This window comes from Doryrhamphus excisus, linkage group LG19 (assembly GCF_037039965.1).
Source record: "Doryrhamphus excisus strain RoL-2023G ecotype Guam linkage group LG19, RoL_Dexc_Guam_v1.1, whole genome shotgun sequence".
Lineage (NCBI taxonomy): Eukaryota > Metazoa > Chordata > Actinopteri > Syngnathiformes > Syngnathidae > Doryrhamphus > Doryrhamphus excisus.
In genome coordinates, this window is record NC_136375.1 from 2165001 (window position 1) to 2186392 (window position 21392).

Genomic DNA, 21392 nt, shown 5'->3' on the forward strand with positions numbered 1-21392 from the left:
CCCAAAATTGTAATCCAGGATAGATGATAGCTAACAGGAAATATAGCAGGATGGATGTTAGCTAACAGGAATGATAACAAAATGGATGTTAGCTAACAGGAAAGATAGCAGAATGGATGTTAGCTAACAGGAATGATAACAAAATGGAGGTTAGCTAACAGGATTGATAACAAAATGGATGTTAGCTAACAGGATTGATAACAAAATGGACGTTAGCTAACAGGAAAGATAGCAGAATGGATGATAGCTAACAGGAATGATAACACAATGGATGTTAGCTAACAGGATTGATAACAAAATGGACGTTAGCTAACAGGAAAGATAGCAGAATGGATGTTAGCTAACAGGAATGATAACAAAATGGATGATAGCTAACAGGATTGATAACAGAATGGATGTTAGCTAACAGGATTGATAACAAAATAGATGTTAGCTAACAGGAATGATAACAGAATGGATGTTAGCTAACAGGAATGATAACAGAATGGATGTTAGCTAACAGGATTGATAACAGAATGGATGTTAGCTAACAGGAAAGATAACAGAATGGATGTTAGCTAATAGGAAAGATAGCAGAATGGATGTTAGCTAACAGAATTGATAACAAAATGGATGTTAGCTAACAGGATTGATAACAAAATGGATGATAGCTAACAGGAATGATAACAAAATGGATGTTAGCTAACAGGATTGATAACAGAATGGATGTTAGCTAACAGGAATGATAACAGAATGGAGGATAGCTAACAGGATTGATAACAAAATGGACGTTAGCTAACAGGAAAGATAGCAGAATGGATGTTAGCTAACAGAATTGATAACAAAATGGATGTTAGCTAACAGGATTGATAACAAAATTGATGATAGCTAACAGGATTGATAACAAAATGGAGGTTAGCTAACAGGAATGATAACAGAATAGATGATAGCTAACAGGAATGATAACAAAATGGATGTTAGCTAACAGGATTGATAACAGAATGGATGTTAGCTAACAGGAAAGATAGCAGGATGGATGATAGCTAACAGGAATGATAACAAAATGGATGATAGCTAACAGGATTGATAACAAAATGGATGATAGCTAACAGGATTGATAACAAAATGGATGCTAGCTAACAGGAATGATAACAAAATGGAGGTTAGCTAACAGGATTGATAACAGAATGGATGTTAGCTAACAGGAAAGATAGCAGAATGGATGTTAGCTAACAGGAAAGATAACAAAATGGATGATAGCTAACAGGAAAGATAGCAGAATGGATGATAGCTAACAGGAATGATAACAAAATGGATGTTAGCTAACAGGATTGATAACAAAATGGATGTTAGCTAACAGGAATGATAACAGAATGGATGTTAGCTAACAGGAATGATAACAGAATGGATGTTAGCTAACAGGTTTGATAACAAAATAGATGTTAGCTAACAGGAATGATAACAAAATGGATGTTAGCTAACAGGATTGATAACAAAATGGATGTTAGCTAACAGGATTGATAACAGAATGGATGATAGCTAACAGGATTGATAACAAAATGGATGTTAGCTAACAGGATTGATAACAAAATGGATGTTAGCTAACAGGATTGATAACAAAATGGATGTTAGCTAACAAGAATGATAACAGAATGGATGTTAGCTAACAGATTGATAACATAATGGATGTTAGCTAACAGGAATGATAAAGGAATGGATGAATTTTTAAAATCAGCAGTAATTTTACGAGAATAGAGTCAAAAATATGAAGAGAAATTGTTGTAATTTTAGTTGCATAAAATCAAAATTTTAAAGAAAAATTTTCAAGTTGTAATATTATGGGGGAAAAAAAACAACCATCCATAAAGTTGTAATTTTTTTGATAATTAATTTGCAGAAAATTAATTGAAAAAAGTCAAAATATTATGGGAATAAAATGATTCCAAGAAGAATATTGAAATTTTGTAATAAAATAGCCATCATTTAAAAAATATAAAGTCAAAATATTCCGAGAAAAATGTCGCATTCTAAAGAGAAAAAAAATTGCAATTTCACGACAATAAACTTGTAATATTAGAGGGAAAATAATCTTATTTTAGTAGCAAAGAGTTGAATAATCCATGATAAAATATGTTTAAAATTTTTTTTTTTATAAAAGTCATAAAATGTGAAACAAGATTATTTAAGAAGAAAGTTCAAATATTTGGAAAATTATTTTAAAAAAAGCAAAAATTGAAAAAAAGAGTTGCAATGAATTTTTGTGTGTATGACAAAGCTGAGCTTTTATTTTAATTGATTTTATTTATTTAATTTTAACATATTTTAACACACATTCGCTGTGTGTAAAAAGTGTCGTAGATGACTTACCCTTCGTTGCGGAAAATCGTACGGAAGCAGTCCCCCAGGCTCTTGTAGCTGGTGGGGTCACTGGTTCCTCTCTGGATCTGGAACCTGAAAGAACAAAATTAGCTCATGAATTTATTGAATATATTAACGAGGTTTCTTTACTGATCACGGCTATTTTAATTATGGCTGTGCCGGCCTTGTCATCCTAATTTATATCGTTTGTTTTCCCTCCCCTGTCGCTTTCATGGGGGGAGGGCTGGTACCAGCAGGCCCCCTTTTTTCTGCAGGCAACGTGCAAGTCAAACATTTATTTAACCCGAGCCGTCCAATTAACCATGCGACTCCCGCTGACCGGAGCCGATTGAAGGAAGGTTTTTTTGTTTTTTGTGAAATGTTTCATGTTGGAGTCAGCCTGTTCTTAAACATTTTACAGTTATGTATCAATACTTAATAATAATCTAAGTAAAACTAAAATCATGCTGCTACTTATTGTGGGGAAATATGGGCTAATAACTATAAAAGCAATCTTCACTGGTTAAATGTACTGCAAAAAAAGGCCAGTAAGGATAATTCATAATGCCGCCTACAGAGAACATACTAACTCCTTATTTCTATAATCACAAATACTTGCTAATATAGTTAATTTCCAAACAGCTAAAATAATGCATAAGGCTAAAAATAACCAATTAGCTAAAAATGTCATCCAATACTCCTCTACAAGAGAGGAGAAATAAATAAAATAAAATAAAATAAAATAAAATAAAATAAAATAAAATAAAATAAAATAAAATAAAATAAAATAAAATAAAATAAAATAAAATAAAATTCAATTCAATTCAATTCAATTTCGATCTCATAAATTAAATTAATTTGGATCTCTTTGGTCATTTGCTCACATCACCTTGTACTTCAGCACAGGAAAAAAAAATTAATTTAATTTAATTTAATTAAATTTCGTTTTATTTAATTTTATTTAATTTTATTTAATTTTATTTAATTTTATTTAATTTTATTTAATTCAAATCTCTTAAATTAATTTGGATCTCTTAAATTAATTTGGATCTCTTAAATTAAATTAATTTGGATCTCTTAAATTAATTTTGCTCTCTTGACATAATTTGGATCTCATTAAATTAAATAAAATTGAATAAAATTAAATAAAAATAAATAAAATTAAATACAATTAAAGAAAGCAGGAAGTGAACAAATGTAACAGTTACTGATTGTAAAAGTATCAGATGGAGGGGTAGGATTTAATAAGCTTTGCTTCTTCCTACTCCTTTTGGACATGTGGAACTGGGAACTGATTATGGGATGCACTCAATTGTAATCTGATGCATGTTCAAATGAAATGAAACCATTACCATTACCATTACCATTACCATTACCATTACATTTAGCTAGGTGGACTTGAACGGTGAAGCGAATCGATCTGGAGGAATAGAAGCATCAACGACGCTGTTACACGAGTTTAGCGAGAAGTCAACAATTCAGAGGGCAGGAAAAAAACCAAAGACAAGAGCAAGAATCCTGCTTCATGTGGCTCCAACTGCAAGGCCACGGGGTCAGCAGTAAGTCGTCCATGCGGGTGCCTGATGGGGCCATAAAGAGCCCACAGGTTCCACTGGAAGGGGGGAGGGGGGGACGGGGTTTTAGTGGGGTGAGCGGCCTTTCATATCGCGGGAATTAACATCTTAGAGGGGTGTCCCTCCGATCCCGTTCCCACATAGCTAGTAAACCATCACGCAGTAAATAGATGTCTGACACCATATTAAAGAGGACTCAAGGTATGACGGGACAGTGGAATAAGGGCTGGGGGGTTCCGGGGGGGTAAGGATGAAAGATTTAAGACTACAGGGTCCTTGTAAAGAAATTGAAATCGGGCTTAATTAAAGGCACATGATGTTGGGGGTCACTGTCCCCCCAAAAAGCCGCCATGAGACAGCAGTGTTGGCGAGGCAGCGGTCCGGGCTCCAGTCCCTCGACTCCACCAGTGACCCCGGGGTCACCTCATTTCCTCATGGCCCTCTGCTACCCTGTCATAAAAATCCAGGGAGCAAACAGCGAGGTGCAGGCTAAAGGAGATAATAAGCGAGGACCAAAAGAAGTCGTGGCAGCGGGGGGAACCATCAGGCCCCCGGCAAGGAAGCAACTAATGTCGCCTTTCACGGCAACCAACAGGACTTAAACTTAAACCGGGACAACAATCTCGAATTAGTCCTAATAAGACCGATAGACTACTTGACCAGATAAGAACACTAAACAGCATCAGTGCTTCTGGCAGATTCATTTGGCCTCGGAGTCGGACCATGCAGATCGTAAAACCCGGCAGAAAGAAGACCCCCGAAAGCCCCCCCGGGGCTACTTTGGAAAATCAGTGCTCTGAGCAAGTCCTTCAATCATCAGCTAGCTAAGCGAGCAGTCATACAGTATACACAGAGGTGATGATATCCGAGAGTTCATCAAGAGCTCTCTTCCCCACACCCACATCTCTATAAACACTAAACCCTACAAACCCTACAAACACTAAACACTAAACCCTACAAACCCTACAAACACTAAACACTAAACCCTACAAACCCTAAAAACACTAAACCCTACAAACCCTACAAACACTACAAACAGTAAACCCTACAAACCCTAAACACTACACACCCTAAACCCTACAAACCCTAAACCCTACAAACACTACAAACACTACAAACCCTACACCCTACAAACCCTACAAACACTAAACCCTACAAACACTAAACACTAAACCCTAAAAACACTACAAACCCTACAACACTACAAACACTACAAACCCTACACCCTACAAACACTACAAACCCTAAACTCTACAAACCCTAAACACTACGAACCCTACAAACCCTACAAACACTACACACTAAACCCTACAAACACTACAAACCCTACACCCTACAAACACTACAAACCCTAAACCCTACAAACTCTAAACACTACAAACCCTAAACCCTACAAACCGTAAACCCTACAAACACTACAAACCCTACAAACACTACAAACCCTACAAACACTACACCCTAAACCCTACAAAACACTACAAACCCTACAAACACTACACCCTAAACCCTACAAACACTACAAACCGTACAAACACTACACCCTAAACCCTACAAACCCTACAAACACTACAAACCCTAAACCCTACAAACCCTAAACCCTACAAACCCTAAACACTACAAACCCTAAACACTACAAACCCTAAACCCTACAAACCGTAAACCCTACAAACACTACAAACCCTACAAACACTAAACCCTACAAACCCTACAAACACTACAAACCCTAAACCCTACAAACACTACAAACACTACAAACCCTACAAACACTAAACACTAAACACTAAACCCTACAAACCCTAAACCGTACAAACCCTAAACTCTACAAACCCTAAACCCTACAAACCCTAAACACTACAAACCCTAAACACTACAAACCGTACAAACACTAAACCCTACAAACACTACAAACCCTAAACCCTACAAACCCTAAACTCTACAAACCCTAAACCCTACAAACCCTAAACCCTACAAACCCTAAACCCTACAAACCCTAAACTCTACAAACCCTAAACCCTACAAACCCTAAACACTACAAACCGTACAAACACTAAACCCTACAAACACTACAAACCCAAACCCTACAAACCCTAAACCCTACAAACCCTAAACCCTACAAACCCTAAACACTACAAACCCAAACCCTACAAACCCTAAACCCTACAAACCGTACAAACACTACAAACTACAAGTAAGGATATCGGAGAAGGTTTTAAAGGCCCACAGTCGCCCAGATGAAGTCCGAAGAATCCAAGACTCAAGCCATCCACAAAGATGACCAAACGGCAACAAGAGAGGTCAGAGTACCAGAGTCCAGTGGTAACGGGTTGTCACCTTAAAAAACAGATAGAATCTAAAGAGTGAGGCTCATTAACCAGTTTGAGATTGTGGAGGCCAAGTTCTTAATGGGCTGGACTTTGAACAACTAAGGCTAGGTTACGGAACCCGAAGGAGGCTCTGGATTATTTTAGGAGAACCTCAGAGAAACAAGAATCTACCCAAGAACAACAGTACCAAAGTTGTCGTGAGCATGTTTCATGAGATCCATGATGAACCTGGGCTTTGAATTTTGGAGGTGAGGGAAACCAAAACATCAACTTCAGTGATGAGGATCTGTGGAAATTTCTGCTCAGAAACCTTGAGCGCAGAGAACGATCCACGGAGGTGAGGTAAAGGCCAGGTCTATTTCTTTACAGCCAGAACGTTAACTTTAATGGGCAGGATCATAAAGCTGGTCAAAGAGACCATTGCGGTAAGATCACAACTTGGACAGGAATGATCTAACACAGTGTGATCTGGACACTCAATCACGGGGACAACAAGCCGGAAAACTGTTGGCGGGAGTCAAAGCGTCAGCAGAACAGGAAGATATTCGCTGAAACTTCACTGGGAAAGTGATAACGTGTTGCTTCTTGTCGACTGGTAGCATGACTGGATCAGAGTAGATTGGGCAGGAACACTACAAACCCTACAAACGCTACAAGCACTACAAACCCTACAAACCCTACAAACGCTTCAAGCGCTATAAACAATACAAACCCCACAAACCCTAAACACTACAAACCCTACTAACCCTAAAAACTACAAACCCTACAAACCCTAAACCCTACAAACCCTACAAACCCTACAAATCCTACAAACACTACAAACCCTAAACACTACAAACCCTACAAACCCTAAACACTACAAACCGACAAACCCTACAACAAACACTAAAAACCCAACAAACACTACAAACCCTACAAACCCTACAAATCGTACAAACACTACAAATCCTACAAACACTACAAAACCTACAAACCCTACAAACACTACAAACCCTACAAACCCTACAAACACTACAAACCCTACAAACCCTACAAACCCTACAAACACTACAAACCCTAGAAACCACAACTCAGGATATCAGAGAAGGTACCAACTTTGGTCTTTCCGCACCATTGATTCCAATGCCTCCAAGTTGTCCCAAAGTGATCCTACACGGGGTTTGCCAGTCCAGATGTTTGCTCACCTTCTGTGACCCCCCCCCCACCACCACCACGTAGACTTGAGTGTTGCCATGGAGAAGCGATGATTTGCATTAAAAAAACGAGCTGCCAAGAGTCCAAAACATTCGAAGCAAGTTTTCATCCGCTTGATATCCGACTCTATAGGTTAGGAGACTCCTTTAAAAGGCCCCCGTTGCTCAACTGGAGAATGCCTGTTGGAAAAACTGAGCACTTTAGCTGACGTTTCCAGGAAAAGCGGTTGCATCAGTGAAAAAATATTTCTCGGGCGTTTAAGCGAGGGTCTTCTCAAGCCGAGCCAAAGCTGTTAACTGAAATGACGGTGCTAATGTTTGGGTAATAACTTTGATCCCACTTATGTCACACGGAGTACTGTTCAGGAACAGGACGGGAACAGTCGCAATTTCAGTACAGGAAGTAGATTCCATTTCACGGCTGGGTGAAAATGGTGAAAAACCAAAAGAACCAAAGGACTAGGTTAAAATAACGTGGTGAGGGCCCGATCCAGGCCGCAGGCAGGATGGAACGTGTCCACTGGCTCTCTCCGGGCCAAGATGGAGATGAAATATCGTGAATATGAGGCACAACTGAAGGCGGGCTGCAAAACAGGATATCCACTTTCTTAAACACGCAAGAAGGCACTACCGCAAGTCTTTTATTCAAAGCTTTTTCACACAGGGCCATGTAGCTTTGGATTTGTGTTCTCCCTTAATCACAAAAACTGCATTTTTAAATTAAATTAAATTAAATTAAATTAAATTAAATTAAATTAAATTAAATTAAATTAAATTAAATTGGCATGGCGGGCGAGTGGTTAGTGCGCAGACCTCACAGCTAGGAGACCAGGGTTCAATTCCACCCTCGGCCATCTCCGTGTGGAATTTGCATGTTCTCCCCGTGCATGCGTGGGTTTCCTCAAACTTGCCCCGGGACTCTGTTCCAGACCTGATTAGAAAAAGGTGGCGATACCAGACCCCATTTTAACGCGCGGCCGTCACCATGGCAACATGACCCCCATTTGGTCACAGCAAGCTTTAAAGTACGCCCGCTTTTTGAAAGTGAACTTTCACGAGGGCTTTGACAGATGACGTCCCGCCCTTCGGCGCTCAAGCACGCGGCCTAAAGGCTCCGCAAAACCATCCCGTCCCCTTGCCCCCCAACTGCTTGCTGAACCCCGGCTCACTTCTGGAGGAATCCCTGACGCAGGACCTCGCCCAGCAGGGCACAAAGCAGCAACCGTAGCCTGATAGCTGATCTTTCCTTGTAAAGCAGGCAGGTCAGCGGTCGTAACTTGGGTTTCCAACCGTCAACTCTACCAAGAATCTCAATCTGCCATGTGTGGATTTGGAATGAACCATCCAGAAATGTAGTGCCATAAAAATGAAAATGTGATGTCTGGATTTTCAGCTGCTTTGAATAAAAGTCTTGCGGTAGTGCCTTCTTGCGTGTTTAAGAAAGTGGGTGAATCTTAAGTTAATAACAAAATAATACATTTTAAGATTTTAGTAGTTTTCGGTCATTCGTGCTAAAGTTATCCGATTATAGAAGCATTCACCCTGTAGTCCTGTAGGTGTCTAACCTGGGTTTCCAACCGTCAACCCTACCAAGAATCTGAATCTGCTATCTGTGGATTCGGAATGAACCATCCAAAAATGTAGTGCCATAAAAATGAAAATGCGATGTCTGGATTTTCAGCTGCTTTGAATAAAAGTCTTGCGGTAGTGCCTTCTTGCGTGTTTAAGAAAGTGGGTGAATCTTAAGTAAATAACAAAAGAATACATTTTAAGATTTTAGTAGTTTTTCGGTCATTCGTGCTAAAGTTATCTGATTATAGAAGCATTCACCGAAGTCCTGTAGGTGTCTCTAACCTGGGTTTCCAACCGTCAACCCTACCAAGAATCTGAATCTGCTATCTGTGGATTCGGAATGAACCATCCAAAAATGTAGTGCCATAAAAATGAAAATGCGATGTCTGGATTTTCAGCTGCTTTGAATAAAAGTCTTGCGGTAGTGCCTTCTTGCGTGTTTAAGAAAGTGGGTGAATCTTAAGTAAATAACAAAAGAATACATTTTAGGATTTTAGTAGTTTTCGGTCATTCGTGCTAAAGTTATCCAATTATAGAAGCATTCACCGAAGTCCTGTAGGTGTCTCTAACTTGGGTTTCCAACCGTCAACCCTAACAAGAATCTGAATCTGCTATCTGTGGATTCGGAATGAACCATCCAAAAATGTAGTGCCATAAAAATTAAAATGTGATGTCTGGATTTTCAGCTGCTTTGAATAAAAGTCTCGCGGTAGTGCCTTCTTGCGTGTTTAAGAAAGTGGGTGAATTTTAAGTAAATAACAAAAGAATACATTTTGAGATTTTAGTAGTTTTCGGTCATTCGTGCTAAAGTTATCCGATTATAGAAGCATTCACCGAAGTCCTGTAGGTGTCTCTAACCTGGGTTTCCAACCGTCAACCCTACCAAGAATCTGAATCTGCTATCTGTGGATTCGGAATGAACCATCCAAAAATGTAGTGCCATAAAAATGAAAATGCGATGTCTGGATTTTCAGCTGCTTTGAATAAAAGTCTTGCGGTAGTGCCTTCTTGCGTGTTTAAGAAAGTGGGTGAATCTTAAGTAAATAACAAAAGAATACATTTTAAGATTTTAGTAGTTTTTCGGTCATTCGTGCTAAAGTTATCCAATTATAGAAGCATTCACCGAAGTCCTGTAGGTGTCTCTAACTTGGGTTTCCAACCGTCAACCCTACCAAGAATCTGAATCTGCTATCTGTGGATTCGGAATGAACCATCCAAAAATGTAGTGCCATAAAAATTAAAATGTGATGTCTGGATTTTCAGCTGCTTTGAATAAAAGTCTCGCGGTAGTGCCTTCTTGCGTGTTTAAGAAAGTGGGTGAATTTTAAGTAAATAACAAAAGAATACATTTTGAGATTTTAGTAGTTTTCGGTCATTCGTGCTAAAGTTATCCGATTATAGAAGCATTCACCGAAGTCCTGTAGGTGTCTCTAACCTGGGTTTCCAACCGTCAACCCTACCAAGAATCTGAATCTGCTATCTGTGGATTCGGAATGAACCATCCAAAAATGTAGTGCCATAAAAATGAAAATGCGATGTCTGGATTTTCAGCTGCTTTGAATAAAAGTCTTGCGGTAGTGCCTTCTTGCGTGTTTAAGAAAGTGGGTGAATCTTAAGTAAATAACAAAAGAATACATTTTAAGATTTTAGTAGTTTTTCGGTCATTCGTGCTAAAGTTATCCAATTATAGAAGCATTCACCGAAGTCCTGTAGGTGTCTCTAACTTGGGTTTCCAACCGTCAACCCTACCAAGAATCTGAATCTGCTATCTGTGGATTCGGAATGAACCATCCAGAAATGTAGTGCCATAAAAATGAAAATGTGATGTCTGGATTTTCAGCTGCTTTGAATAAAAGTCTTGCGGTAGTGCCTTCTTGCGTGTTTAAGAAAGTGGGTGAATTTTAAGTAAATAACAAAAGAATACATTTTGAGATTTTAGTAGTTTTCGGTCATTCGTGCTAAAGTTATCCGATTATAGAAGCATTCACCGAAGTCCTGTAGGTGTCTCTAACCTGGGTTTCCAACCGTCAACCCTACCAAGAATCTGAATCTGCTATCTGTGGATTCGGAATGAACCATGCAAAAATGTAGTGCCATAAAAATGAAAATGCGATGTCTGGATTTTCAGCTGCTTTGAATAAAAGTCTTGCGGTAGTGCCTTCTTGCGTGTTTAAGAAAGTGGGTGAATCTTAAGTAAATAACAAAAGAATACATTTTAAGATTTTAGTAGTTTTTCGGTCATTCGTGCTAAAGTTATCCGATTATAGAAGCATTCACCGAAGTCCTGTAGGTGTCTCTAACCTGGGTTTCCAACCGTCAACCCTACCAAGAATCTGAATCTGCCATGTGTGGATTCGGAATGAACCATCCAAAAATGTAGTGCCATAAAAATGAAAATGTGATGTCTGGATTTTCAGCTGCTTTGAATAAAAGTCTTGCGGTAGTGCCTTCTTGCGTGTTTAAGAAAGTGGGTGAATCTTAAGTAAATAACAAAAGAATACATTTTAAGATTTTAGTAGTTTTTCGGTCATTCGTGCTAAAGTTATCTGATTATAGAAGCATTCACCGAAGTCCTGTAGGTGTCTCTAACCTGGGTTTCCAACCGTCAACTCTACCAAGAATCTGAATCTGCTATCTGTGGATTCGGAATGAACCATCCAAAAATGTAGTGCCATAAAAATGAAAATGCGATGTCTGGATTTTCAGCTGCTTTGAATAAAAGTCTTGCGGTGGTGCCTTCTTGCGTGTTTAAGAAAGTGGGTGAATTTTAAGTAAATAACAAAAGAATACATTTTAAGATTTTAGTCGTTTTCGGTCATTCGTGCTAAAGTTATCCGATTATAGAAGCATTCACCGAAGTCCTGTAGGTGTCTCTAACTTGGGTTTCCAACCGTCAACCCTAACAAGAATCTGAATCTGCTATCTGTGGATTCGGAATGAACCATCCAGAAATGTAGTGCCATAAAAATGAAAATGTGATGTCTGGATTTTCAGCTGCTTTGAATAAAAGTCTCGCGGTAGTGCCTTCTTGCGTGTTTAAGAAAGTGGGTGAATTTTAAGTAAATAACAAAAGAATACATTTTAAGATTTTAGTAGTTTTCGGTCATTCGTGCTAAAGTTATCCGATTATAGAAGCATTCACCGAAGTCCTGTAGGTGTCTCTTTGGGTTTCCAACCGTCAACCCTACCAAGAATCTGAATCTGCCATGTGTGGATTCGGAATGAACCATCCAGAAATGTAGTGCCATAAAAATGAAAATGTGATGTTTGGATTTTCAGCTGCTTTGAATAAAAGTCTTGCGGTAGTGCCTTCTTGCGTGTTTAAGAAAGTGGGTGAATTTTAAGTAAATAACAAAATCCATTCAACGTGAATATGAGCCATGTTGTCATTCTATTACTATTATGAATGTTCCTCAGCAGGTTATAACAAAAACTGCATCTACTAGACCAGCACAAGTACAATTACAAATACCAGAACCGCCATATGAGCTTTATTGCCGTTGAATGTTTTGACAGATGTTGTAGCGTCCACGCTTGTGGTCTCCGACCGCGTACTGCAGCGCCTCTAATAATCATTATCAGTCGCATTCCACCGCACTGATGACAGACTCCGGATGGCGTTGTCAGCTTTGATTTTGGTACAGCCAGACTGTGATGTCATCGTTCTTTTAGTCCCTACCAACACGTCCACATCGGCCATTAGTGTTTTTTATATGGTATTGGATGGCATTTAAGATGCATAGCAAAGCCTGCTTCTATACAAACTGGTGGGTGGGCTCATATTCATAAGGGAGATGATGTCATAAAGCAACCAAAATTATTTCAGCTCTTTATGTGGGGGGATCTTATAGGAATAAAGTCATAATATTATGAAAAGAAAATATTTCCTGTGGTCTCCTCACAGCTAGGAGACCCTAATTAAATTATATTTAATTTAATTTAATTTAATTTAATTTAATTTAATTTAATTTAATTTAATTTAATTTAACTTAATTTAATTTAATTTAATTTAATTTAATTTAATTCGTGCATTTAAAAATGCAGTTTTTAAGGGAGAACACAAATCGAAAACTCCATGGCCCTGTGTGGAAAAAGTGACCCCCCCGCCCCCTCCGGTTGGGCCGCCCTTAACAGCAACAACTGCAATCAAGCATTTGTGATAACTTGCAATGAGTCTCTTCCAGCTGTGGAGGAATTGTCATTCATCTAATCGAACAATAAAACTAAAAAAAAACAAAACAGCAACAGCAAAAATTAAAAAAATCAGCAGTAGTTTTACGGGAATAAAGTCAAAATATGAAGAGAAACTGTTGTCATTTTAGTAGCATAAAGTCAAAATTATATATCGTAATATTATGGAAAAAAACCCAACCACCCATAAAGTTTTAATTTTTTGATAATTAATTTGCAGAAAATGATCTGAAAAAAACCAAAATATTATGAAAAAAATATTCCAAGAAGAATATTGAAATATAATAAAATATAAAAAAAGTAATAAAATAAATAATAAAAAAAGTAAAAGTTGCAATTTTAAAAGAGAAAAAAAAATCGCAATTTCACGACAATAAACTCATAATATTAGAGGGAAAATAAAAGTCACAATTACGTGAAAAATACTTTACAAAGAAAGTAGAATTATTTGGAAAATCTAAAAAAAAACCCACAACAAAACTGCAAAACACAGCTGTAATTTTAAGAGCATAAAGTCCAAATATTAAGAGAAAAAAGTCAATATTCTGAGAAAACATACTGTTATGAGGAAAAATGACAATATTAAAAATAAATATTATTTCCAATTCCTACTAATTTTATCGGAGACGAACAAAAAACAAAAATTAGGTCGCGGATAAAGTTATGTGACATGAATAAAATATAATAATAATAATAGAATATAATAATAATAATATATAAATATAAAAAAAAAATGTTAAACACAGAAAAACTGATTTTTCTGTAATTTTACAGAAGACAAACAAAATGAGAAATCATTTTCAGTCAGGTTGGAAAATTTTATTGCGGATAAAGTTATGTAATATGAATAAAGTAATAATAATAATAATAATAATAATCACAATTACATGGGAAAAATGTTTACAAAAAAGTAGAAATATTTGGAAAATCTAAAAAAAACACAACAAAACTGAAAAACACAGCTGTACTTTTAAGAGCATAAAGTCAAAATATTAAGAGAAAAAAGTCAATATTCTAAGAAAACATACTGTTATAAGGAAAAATAATAGTATAATATTATTATAATATTAATATATTATATTAATATTATAAATATTATATTGATTTTTTTTTAGAGTATCAGAGTATTTTCCCAAAGGGATTATGAAGATGTTTTATGTCAAAATGGAGACCAGACTTAATGTTCTTTTTGTTCAGAAGTGGTTTTGGTTTTGGAACGTCGTTTTGGAACGATGAGTCATGAACACTGACTTCTGCACTTCTTTGAACGTTGTTGTGGGGTCTTTTGTGACCTCTTGGATGAAGCAGCAATCACTTTTTCACACAAAGTCATGCAGATTTTTTTTCTCTCTTAATAACAAAATCATTTCCAAACTAATATTTACATAAAAAAAGAAATCAGGAAGGGAGCAAATACTTAGTTTGAGACGGTTCCAAATGCAACTCAGAAGGTGGAGCTTCGGTGCGGAAGGATTTGCACGTGTAACCGGATCACGACATAAAAGGAGTCAAACGCACGGCACCCGGCGCTGCTCCCTAATGAGAGCGGGGGCCACCTGATCAGAGTCAGATGCCAGAGCCCCGAGCGCACCCCCCCCCCCCCCCCCCCCTGCGGAAAGCGCCGCCCGACACCCTTTGTTACCTCCAAGTGAGCTGAGACCAGCCCGTGAACCATGTAACTAGGTGCTTTCCAGGTTAATGAAAAGCTGTAACCGGTTCCCACTGTCTCTCTCAGGTTCAGTGACCCAACCCCCCAAAAAGCCCCCACATGTACCGCCGCCCCCTTCATGATCCCTCTGACATTTCTGCAGGGCCAATTAACACTTTAGCTTGTGTGAAGTATGCTACATTTACATTGCGGGCTGATTATTATCCAAGCAGCTTCAAAGAGGATCAAGGAAGCCTTTGAGGTCTGACTTTTTATTCCGAATTAACGCAGCTAATAGAAAAAAATTCAAATAATCGAGGAATTTGAGGAAAAGGACGTTTGGATATTCCAATATTTTGCACATAATTGCATCCCAATACTTCCATTTTATGATACCTAAAACCCATATAAAAAAAATCATAGCAAGAGTAAAATATGGTGGTGGTAGTGTGATGGTCTGGGGCTGTTTTGCTGCTTCAGAAACTGGAAGCATGAATTCTGCTGAAGGAAAATGTCCGGCTATCTGATTCATAGCAACTTTACCTGATACTCTAAAAAAAATCATAGCTCATAGCAAGAGTAAAATATGGTGGTGGTAGTGTGATGGTCTGAGGCTGTTTTGCTGCTTCAGAAACTGGAAGCATGAATTCTGCTGAAGGAAAATGTCCGGCCATCTGATTCATAGCAACTTTACCTGATACTCTAAAAAAAAATCATAGCTCATAGCAAGAGTAAAATATGGTGGTGGTAGTGTGATGGTCTGAGGCTGTTTTGCTGCTTCAGAAACTGGAAGTATGAATTCTGCTGAAGGACAATGTCCGGCCATCTGATTCATAGCAACTTTACTCTGATACTCTAAAAAAAAATCATAGCAAGAGTAAAATATGGTGGTGGTAGTGTGATGGACTGGGGCTGTTTTGCTGCTTCAGAAACTGGAAGCATGAATTCTGCTGAAGGAAAAAATGTCCGGCCATCTGATTCATAGCAACTTTACTCTGATATTCTAAAAAAAAATCATAGCAAGAGTAAAATATGGTGGTGGTAGTGTGATGAACTGGGGCTGTTTTGCTGCTTCAGAAACTGGAAGCATGAATTCTGCTGAAGGAGAATGTCCGGCCATCTGATTCGTAGCAACTTTACCTGATACTCTAAAAAAAATCATAGCAAAAGTAAAATATGGTGGTGGTAGTGTGATGGTCTGGGGCTGTTTTGCTGCTTCAGAAACTGGAAGCATGAATTCTGCTGAAGGAAAATGTCCGGCCATCTGATTCATAGCAACTTTACCTGATACTCTAAAAAAAAAATCATAGCAAGAGTAAAATATGGTGGTGGTAGTGTGATGATCTGGGGCTATTTTGCTGCTTCAAAAACTGGAAGCATGAATTCTGCTGAAGGAGAATGTCCGGCCATCTGATTCATAGCAACTTTACTCTGATACTCTAAAAAAAAAAATCATAGCAAGAGTAAAATATGGTGGTGGTAGTGTGATGGTCTGGGGCTATTTTGCTGCTTCAAAAACTGGAAGCATGAATTCTGCTGAAGGAGAATGTCCGGCCATCTGATTCGTAGCAACTTTACTCTGATACTCTAAAAAAAAATCATAGCAAGAGTAAAATATGGTGGTGGTAGTGTGATGGTCTGGGGCTGTTTTGCTGCTTCAGAAACTGGAAGCATGAATTCTGCTGAAGGAAAATGTCCGGCCATCTGATTCATAGCAACTTTACCTGATACTCTAAAAAAAAATCATAGCTCATAGCAAGAGTAAAATATGGTGGTGGTAGTGTGATGGTCTGGGGCTGTTTTGCTGCTTCAGAAACTGGAAGCATACAATTTTTTTTTCCAGTAATTGTGATTATTATTAATATTATTTTATTCATGTCACATAACTTTATCCGCAACCTAATTTTAGTTTTTTGTTTGTCTTTGATAAAATTAGTAGGAATCGGAAATAATATTTATTTTTAATATTGTCATTTTTCCTTATAACAGTATGTTTTCTCTGAATATTGACTTTTTTTCTTAATATTTTGACTTTATGCTCTTAAAATTACAGTTGTGTTTTTCAGTTTTGTTGTGTTTAAAAAAAAATTTTTTTTTAGATTTTCCAAATATTTCAACTTTCTTTGTACAATTTTTTTTTCCAGTAATTGTGATTATTATTAATATTATTTTATTCATGTCACATAACTTAATCTGCAACCTAATTTTAGGTTTTTGTTTGTCTCCGATAAAATTAGTAAGAAACAGAATATTGACTTTTTTTTTATATTTTGACTTTATTCTTGTAAAATTTGTGATGATTGTTCAATTATTATTATTATTATTTTTTTAAACTATATATTTAGAACGTGCAATAAAATATGAGCACCCTCGATGGCGACTGAGCGCCGACTGACCTTCACGTCCGGTTATGAAGGTCATTATTCAAATCATTATTAAGGACTAAGGCTGCCAAACAGTCTTGTCGTCTTTTGTTCATTAATTATGACTTGCAGCAGATTTTGGCCTCATTTGGGGGTGCAAACACGAGGAGCTGCTGGGCGAGACCATAATTTCGAAAAAAAAAAAAAAAATCCTTTGATTTTTTTTTGTTGTTGTAGAAGAAGAAAAAGAAGTAAATTTAGCCCAGTTTGCCATTAAAGCAGGAGCCTAATAGAAGCCATGCGTCAAGGTGCCTACTAATGGACTTCAGCCTCCTTTGTACCCCAATTAGCTCCGCGTGTACACATACCACGGCGGGGCTCCGGCACCCCCAAACAATCAGCGATGGACGCCAAGACGTGGCGACGCGAGCCAAAAAACAAACAGATAAAACTGTCCACTTTTATCGCTTTTTAAAAAGTGACTTAAGGTTAAAAAGGAAGTCGCCCCGTGCACTTTTGGCCCGGCGACCCCGCGCCAAAACAGGCGGGCCATCCTCGAGTCGGCGTAAATCACCGCCGCCCCTTCAGAGGATCAAGTATCGGCCGTTAGCTTTTATTCGTGCGATGGCGCTACCGTGTCTTCGCTTCTTTTCTTTTTTTAAAAGGCACACCAGGCAATTTATTTACCGAGAAAGTGCAAGCCGTAAATGACACAAGCGGCGGTAGAATTTACTGACAGGCAGTGAATGGGGCAAGGGGGGGGGCCTAAGAAGTAAAGCCAGAGGTCTCGGCGAGGCCTATGAAAGACTATAAAGCTTTAGTAGTAGACCACGACCTGTTTATGACACCGGGGTGTGAGGCTGGCCTCAACGCTGCTCACACGCTTTAAAAAAAAAAAAAAAAAAAGTCACGGAGTAAAGCGAGTAAAAAAAAAACAAAAAAAAAAAATGAGGCGTTTATTCCCCAAAAAAAAAAAAAAAATGACTCACCTGGTTTTCACCACATCAAGAGGATGCATCAAGCAGATCTCCACCAGTCCTGAAACGCAACACAAAGGATATTTCAGTTTTTTTTTCAATATCATTTTAACTTATCTTTTATACATTTTAAGAAATTTTAGTTTTTGTGTTACTACCCCAACCTTCCATAAGTGGGTCAAAAATGACCCGGTCAGGTTAATAAATAAAAATATTATTAATTATTAAATAAAAAAATATAAATAATTTTTTTTAAAATTTAATTCAATTTTTTAATTAAAAATTAAATAAAAAATAAAATATTTTTCAAAACTTCACACAGATTAAATTAAATTAAAAATTGTAATTAAAATTAAAATTATTTTTTTTATTAAAATTTAAATTAAAATTTAAATTAAAATTAATTTTTTAATTAAAATTAAATAAAAAATATTTTTCAAAACTTCACACAGAGATGGCCGAGGGTGGAATTAAACTCCTGTGAGCCTTGCCTGCTAACCACTTGACCGCAGTACAGCCTTGACTAGAAAAATAAAATAAAATAAAATAAAATAAAATAAAATAAAATAAAATAAAATAAAATAAAATAAAATAAAATAAAATAAAATAAAATAAAATAAAATAAAATAAAATAATATTAGGAAAGCAGGAAGTGAACAAATGTAAGTTATTTTTGGCCATTTCATTAAGTCATTATTTATTTATTTGTAATAATTTTTTACCGTTTTATTAAGTCATTATGTATTTATTTGTGAAATTAAATTAATTAAAATTAAATAAAATAATAAAAATAAAAAATAATTTAATTTAATTTAATTTAATTTAATTTAATTTAATTTAATTTAATTTAATTTAATTTAATTTAATTTAATTTAATTTAATTTAATTTAATTTAATCAAATCAAATTAAATAAAATCAAATTAAATAAAATCAAATAAAATCAAATAAAATCAAATAAAATCAAATAAAATCAAATAAAATCAAATAAAATAACGAGGTCTGCATGCTAACCACTCGAACACTGTGCAGCCTTGTACATATATATCGACAAAAAATTGCTTTTAAAATCCTCTGGCAATAGCCAAGCACAATGTATCCCACTATTGTTTATGATGTTCTACTTAATATCAAATTAATATTAAAATTAAATTAAAAAATAAAATAAAAAAATATTTTAATTTAATTTAATTTAATTTAGAAAGCAGGAAGTGAACAAATGTAACAGTTGGTGATTGTAAAAGTACCAGATGGAGGGGTAGGATTTAATAAGCTTTGCTTCTTCCTACTCCTTTTGGACATGTGGACATTTTTAAAATAAAAAAATAAAATAATAAAAAACAAAAATTATTTAAAAAACATAAACATAAAAAAACATAAAATTATTATTACGATGTTATTATTTTTATTGTAAAAATTAAGAATAAAATAAATAATAATAAAAAAACAAAAAAACTTAAACTATATTAGGAAAGCAGGAAGTGAACAAATGTAACAGTTACTGATTGTAAAAGTACCAGATGGAGGGGTAGGATTTAATAAGCTTTGCTTCTTCCTACTCCTTTTGGACATGTGGAACTGGGAACTGATTATGTGATGCATTCAATTGTAATCTGATGCATGTTGAAATGAAATAAAACCATTACCATTACCATTTATACTAATATCCCGTACATCGGTACATGCTAAAGGCCCCACTTTTTGGATCCCTGATTCCACTGTGTACACAGTTGCATGCCCCTAAATTAAAGATATTGTGTATAAAAAAATCTGTGCGTCTGCCAGGGTAGTAATTATCCGGTGAAATACCACGCTGACAAAACCTTAGTAGCGATACATCTTCATCACGGCGCAGCAGACAGCCGAGTGGAGGTTTCTGATTCTTGCCTTTAAATGAGTATATCTGTCAGCGGGTCATCGGATTACACCACCGGAACCGGAGCAAGCGTAAAGATGGCGGAGGTGAGCGAGCGTGCTAGGACAGGTAGAGGGGCCGGGAAGGACCAGGGGACAAACACAAACTGAACGTTTACATTCCTGTGTTGACATGAAGACGTTCACAGCAACGAACGCCTCACAGTTCAGTGATAAATGAAACTGTGATAAATGAAACTGTGATAAATGAATCTCGGTATAAGTAGATATAGGATTCAATGTTAATAAATAGAATATGATTATAGTTAGGGCATGGAAACGCTGTTTATGACTTTATCAATATGCTTTTTAGCATCATTAGAGCCCTGCAGATGCTAAATAGTATTCGTATAATAGTACACCACATTGCTAATCCTAGCTAGCTAGCTAGCCTCAAATTTATCCATTCATACATTGAGGAGAACATGCAAACGCCACACAGAGATGGCCGAAGGCGGAATTGAACTTAAAATTAAAATTAAAATTATTAAAATTAAAATTAAAATTATTAAAATTAAAATTAAAATTAAAATTAAAATTAAAATTAAAATTAAAATTAAAATTAAAATTAAAATTAAAATTAAAATTAAAATTAAAATTAAAATTAAAATTTAGATTTAATTAAGAGTTTAATTCCACTCTCGGCCATCTCTGTGTGAAGTTTTGAAAAATATTTTTTATTTAATTTTAATTAAAAAATTAAATTAAATTGAAATTTTTAATTTAATTCAATTTTTTAATTAAAAATTAAATAAAAAATAAAATATTTTTCAAAACTTCACACAGATTAAATTAAATTAAAAAAATTAATTTAAATTAATTTTTTAATTAAAATTTAAATTAAAATATAAATTAAAATTATTTTTTTAATTAAAATTAAAGAAAAAATATTTTTCAAAACTTCACACAGAGATGGCCAAGGGTGGAATTAAACTCCTGTGAGCCTTGCCTGCTAACCACTTGACCGCAGTACAGCCTTGACTAGAAAAATAAAATAAAATAAAATAAAATAAAATAAAATAAAATAAAATAAAATAAAATAAAATAAAATAAAATAAAATAAAATAAAATAAAATAAAATAACGAGGTCTGCGTCCTAACCACTCGAACACCGTGCAGCCTTGTACATATATTATATCGACAAAAAAAATCAAATAAAATCAAATAAAATCAAATAACGAGGTCTGCATGCTAACCACTCAAACACCGTGCAGCCTTGTCCATATTTTATATCGACAAAAAATTGCTTTTAAAATCATCTGGCAATAGCCAAGCACAATGTATCCCACTATTTTTTACGA

General features: G+C 36.0%; 1 protein-coding gene across 1 annotated transcript in view; it reads right to left on the minus strand.

Annotated features, from left to right (window-relative positions):
* Nucleotides 1–21392, minus strand: part of slc25a21 (solute carrier family 25 member 21) — a 136202-nt gene that overhangs the window by 21281 nt on the left and 93529 nt on the right. Inside the window, exons 3-4 of the mRNA XM_058056512.2 lie at nucleotides 18192–18240; nucleotides 2347–2430 (exon numbers count right to left, since the gene is read on the minus strand). Coding sequence (XP_057912495.2) covers nucleotides 2347–2430; nucleotides 18192–18240 — 133 coding nt within the window. The remainder of the gene's footprint in view (nucleotides 1–2346; nucleotides 2431–18191; nucleotides 18241–21392) is intronic.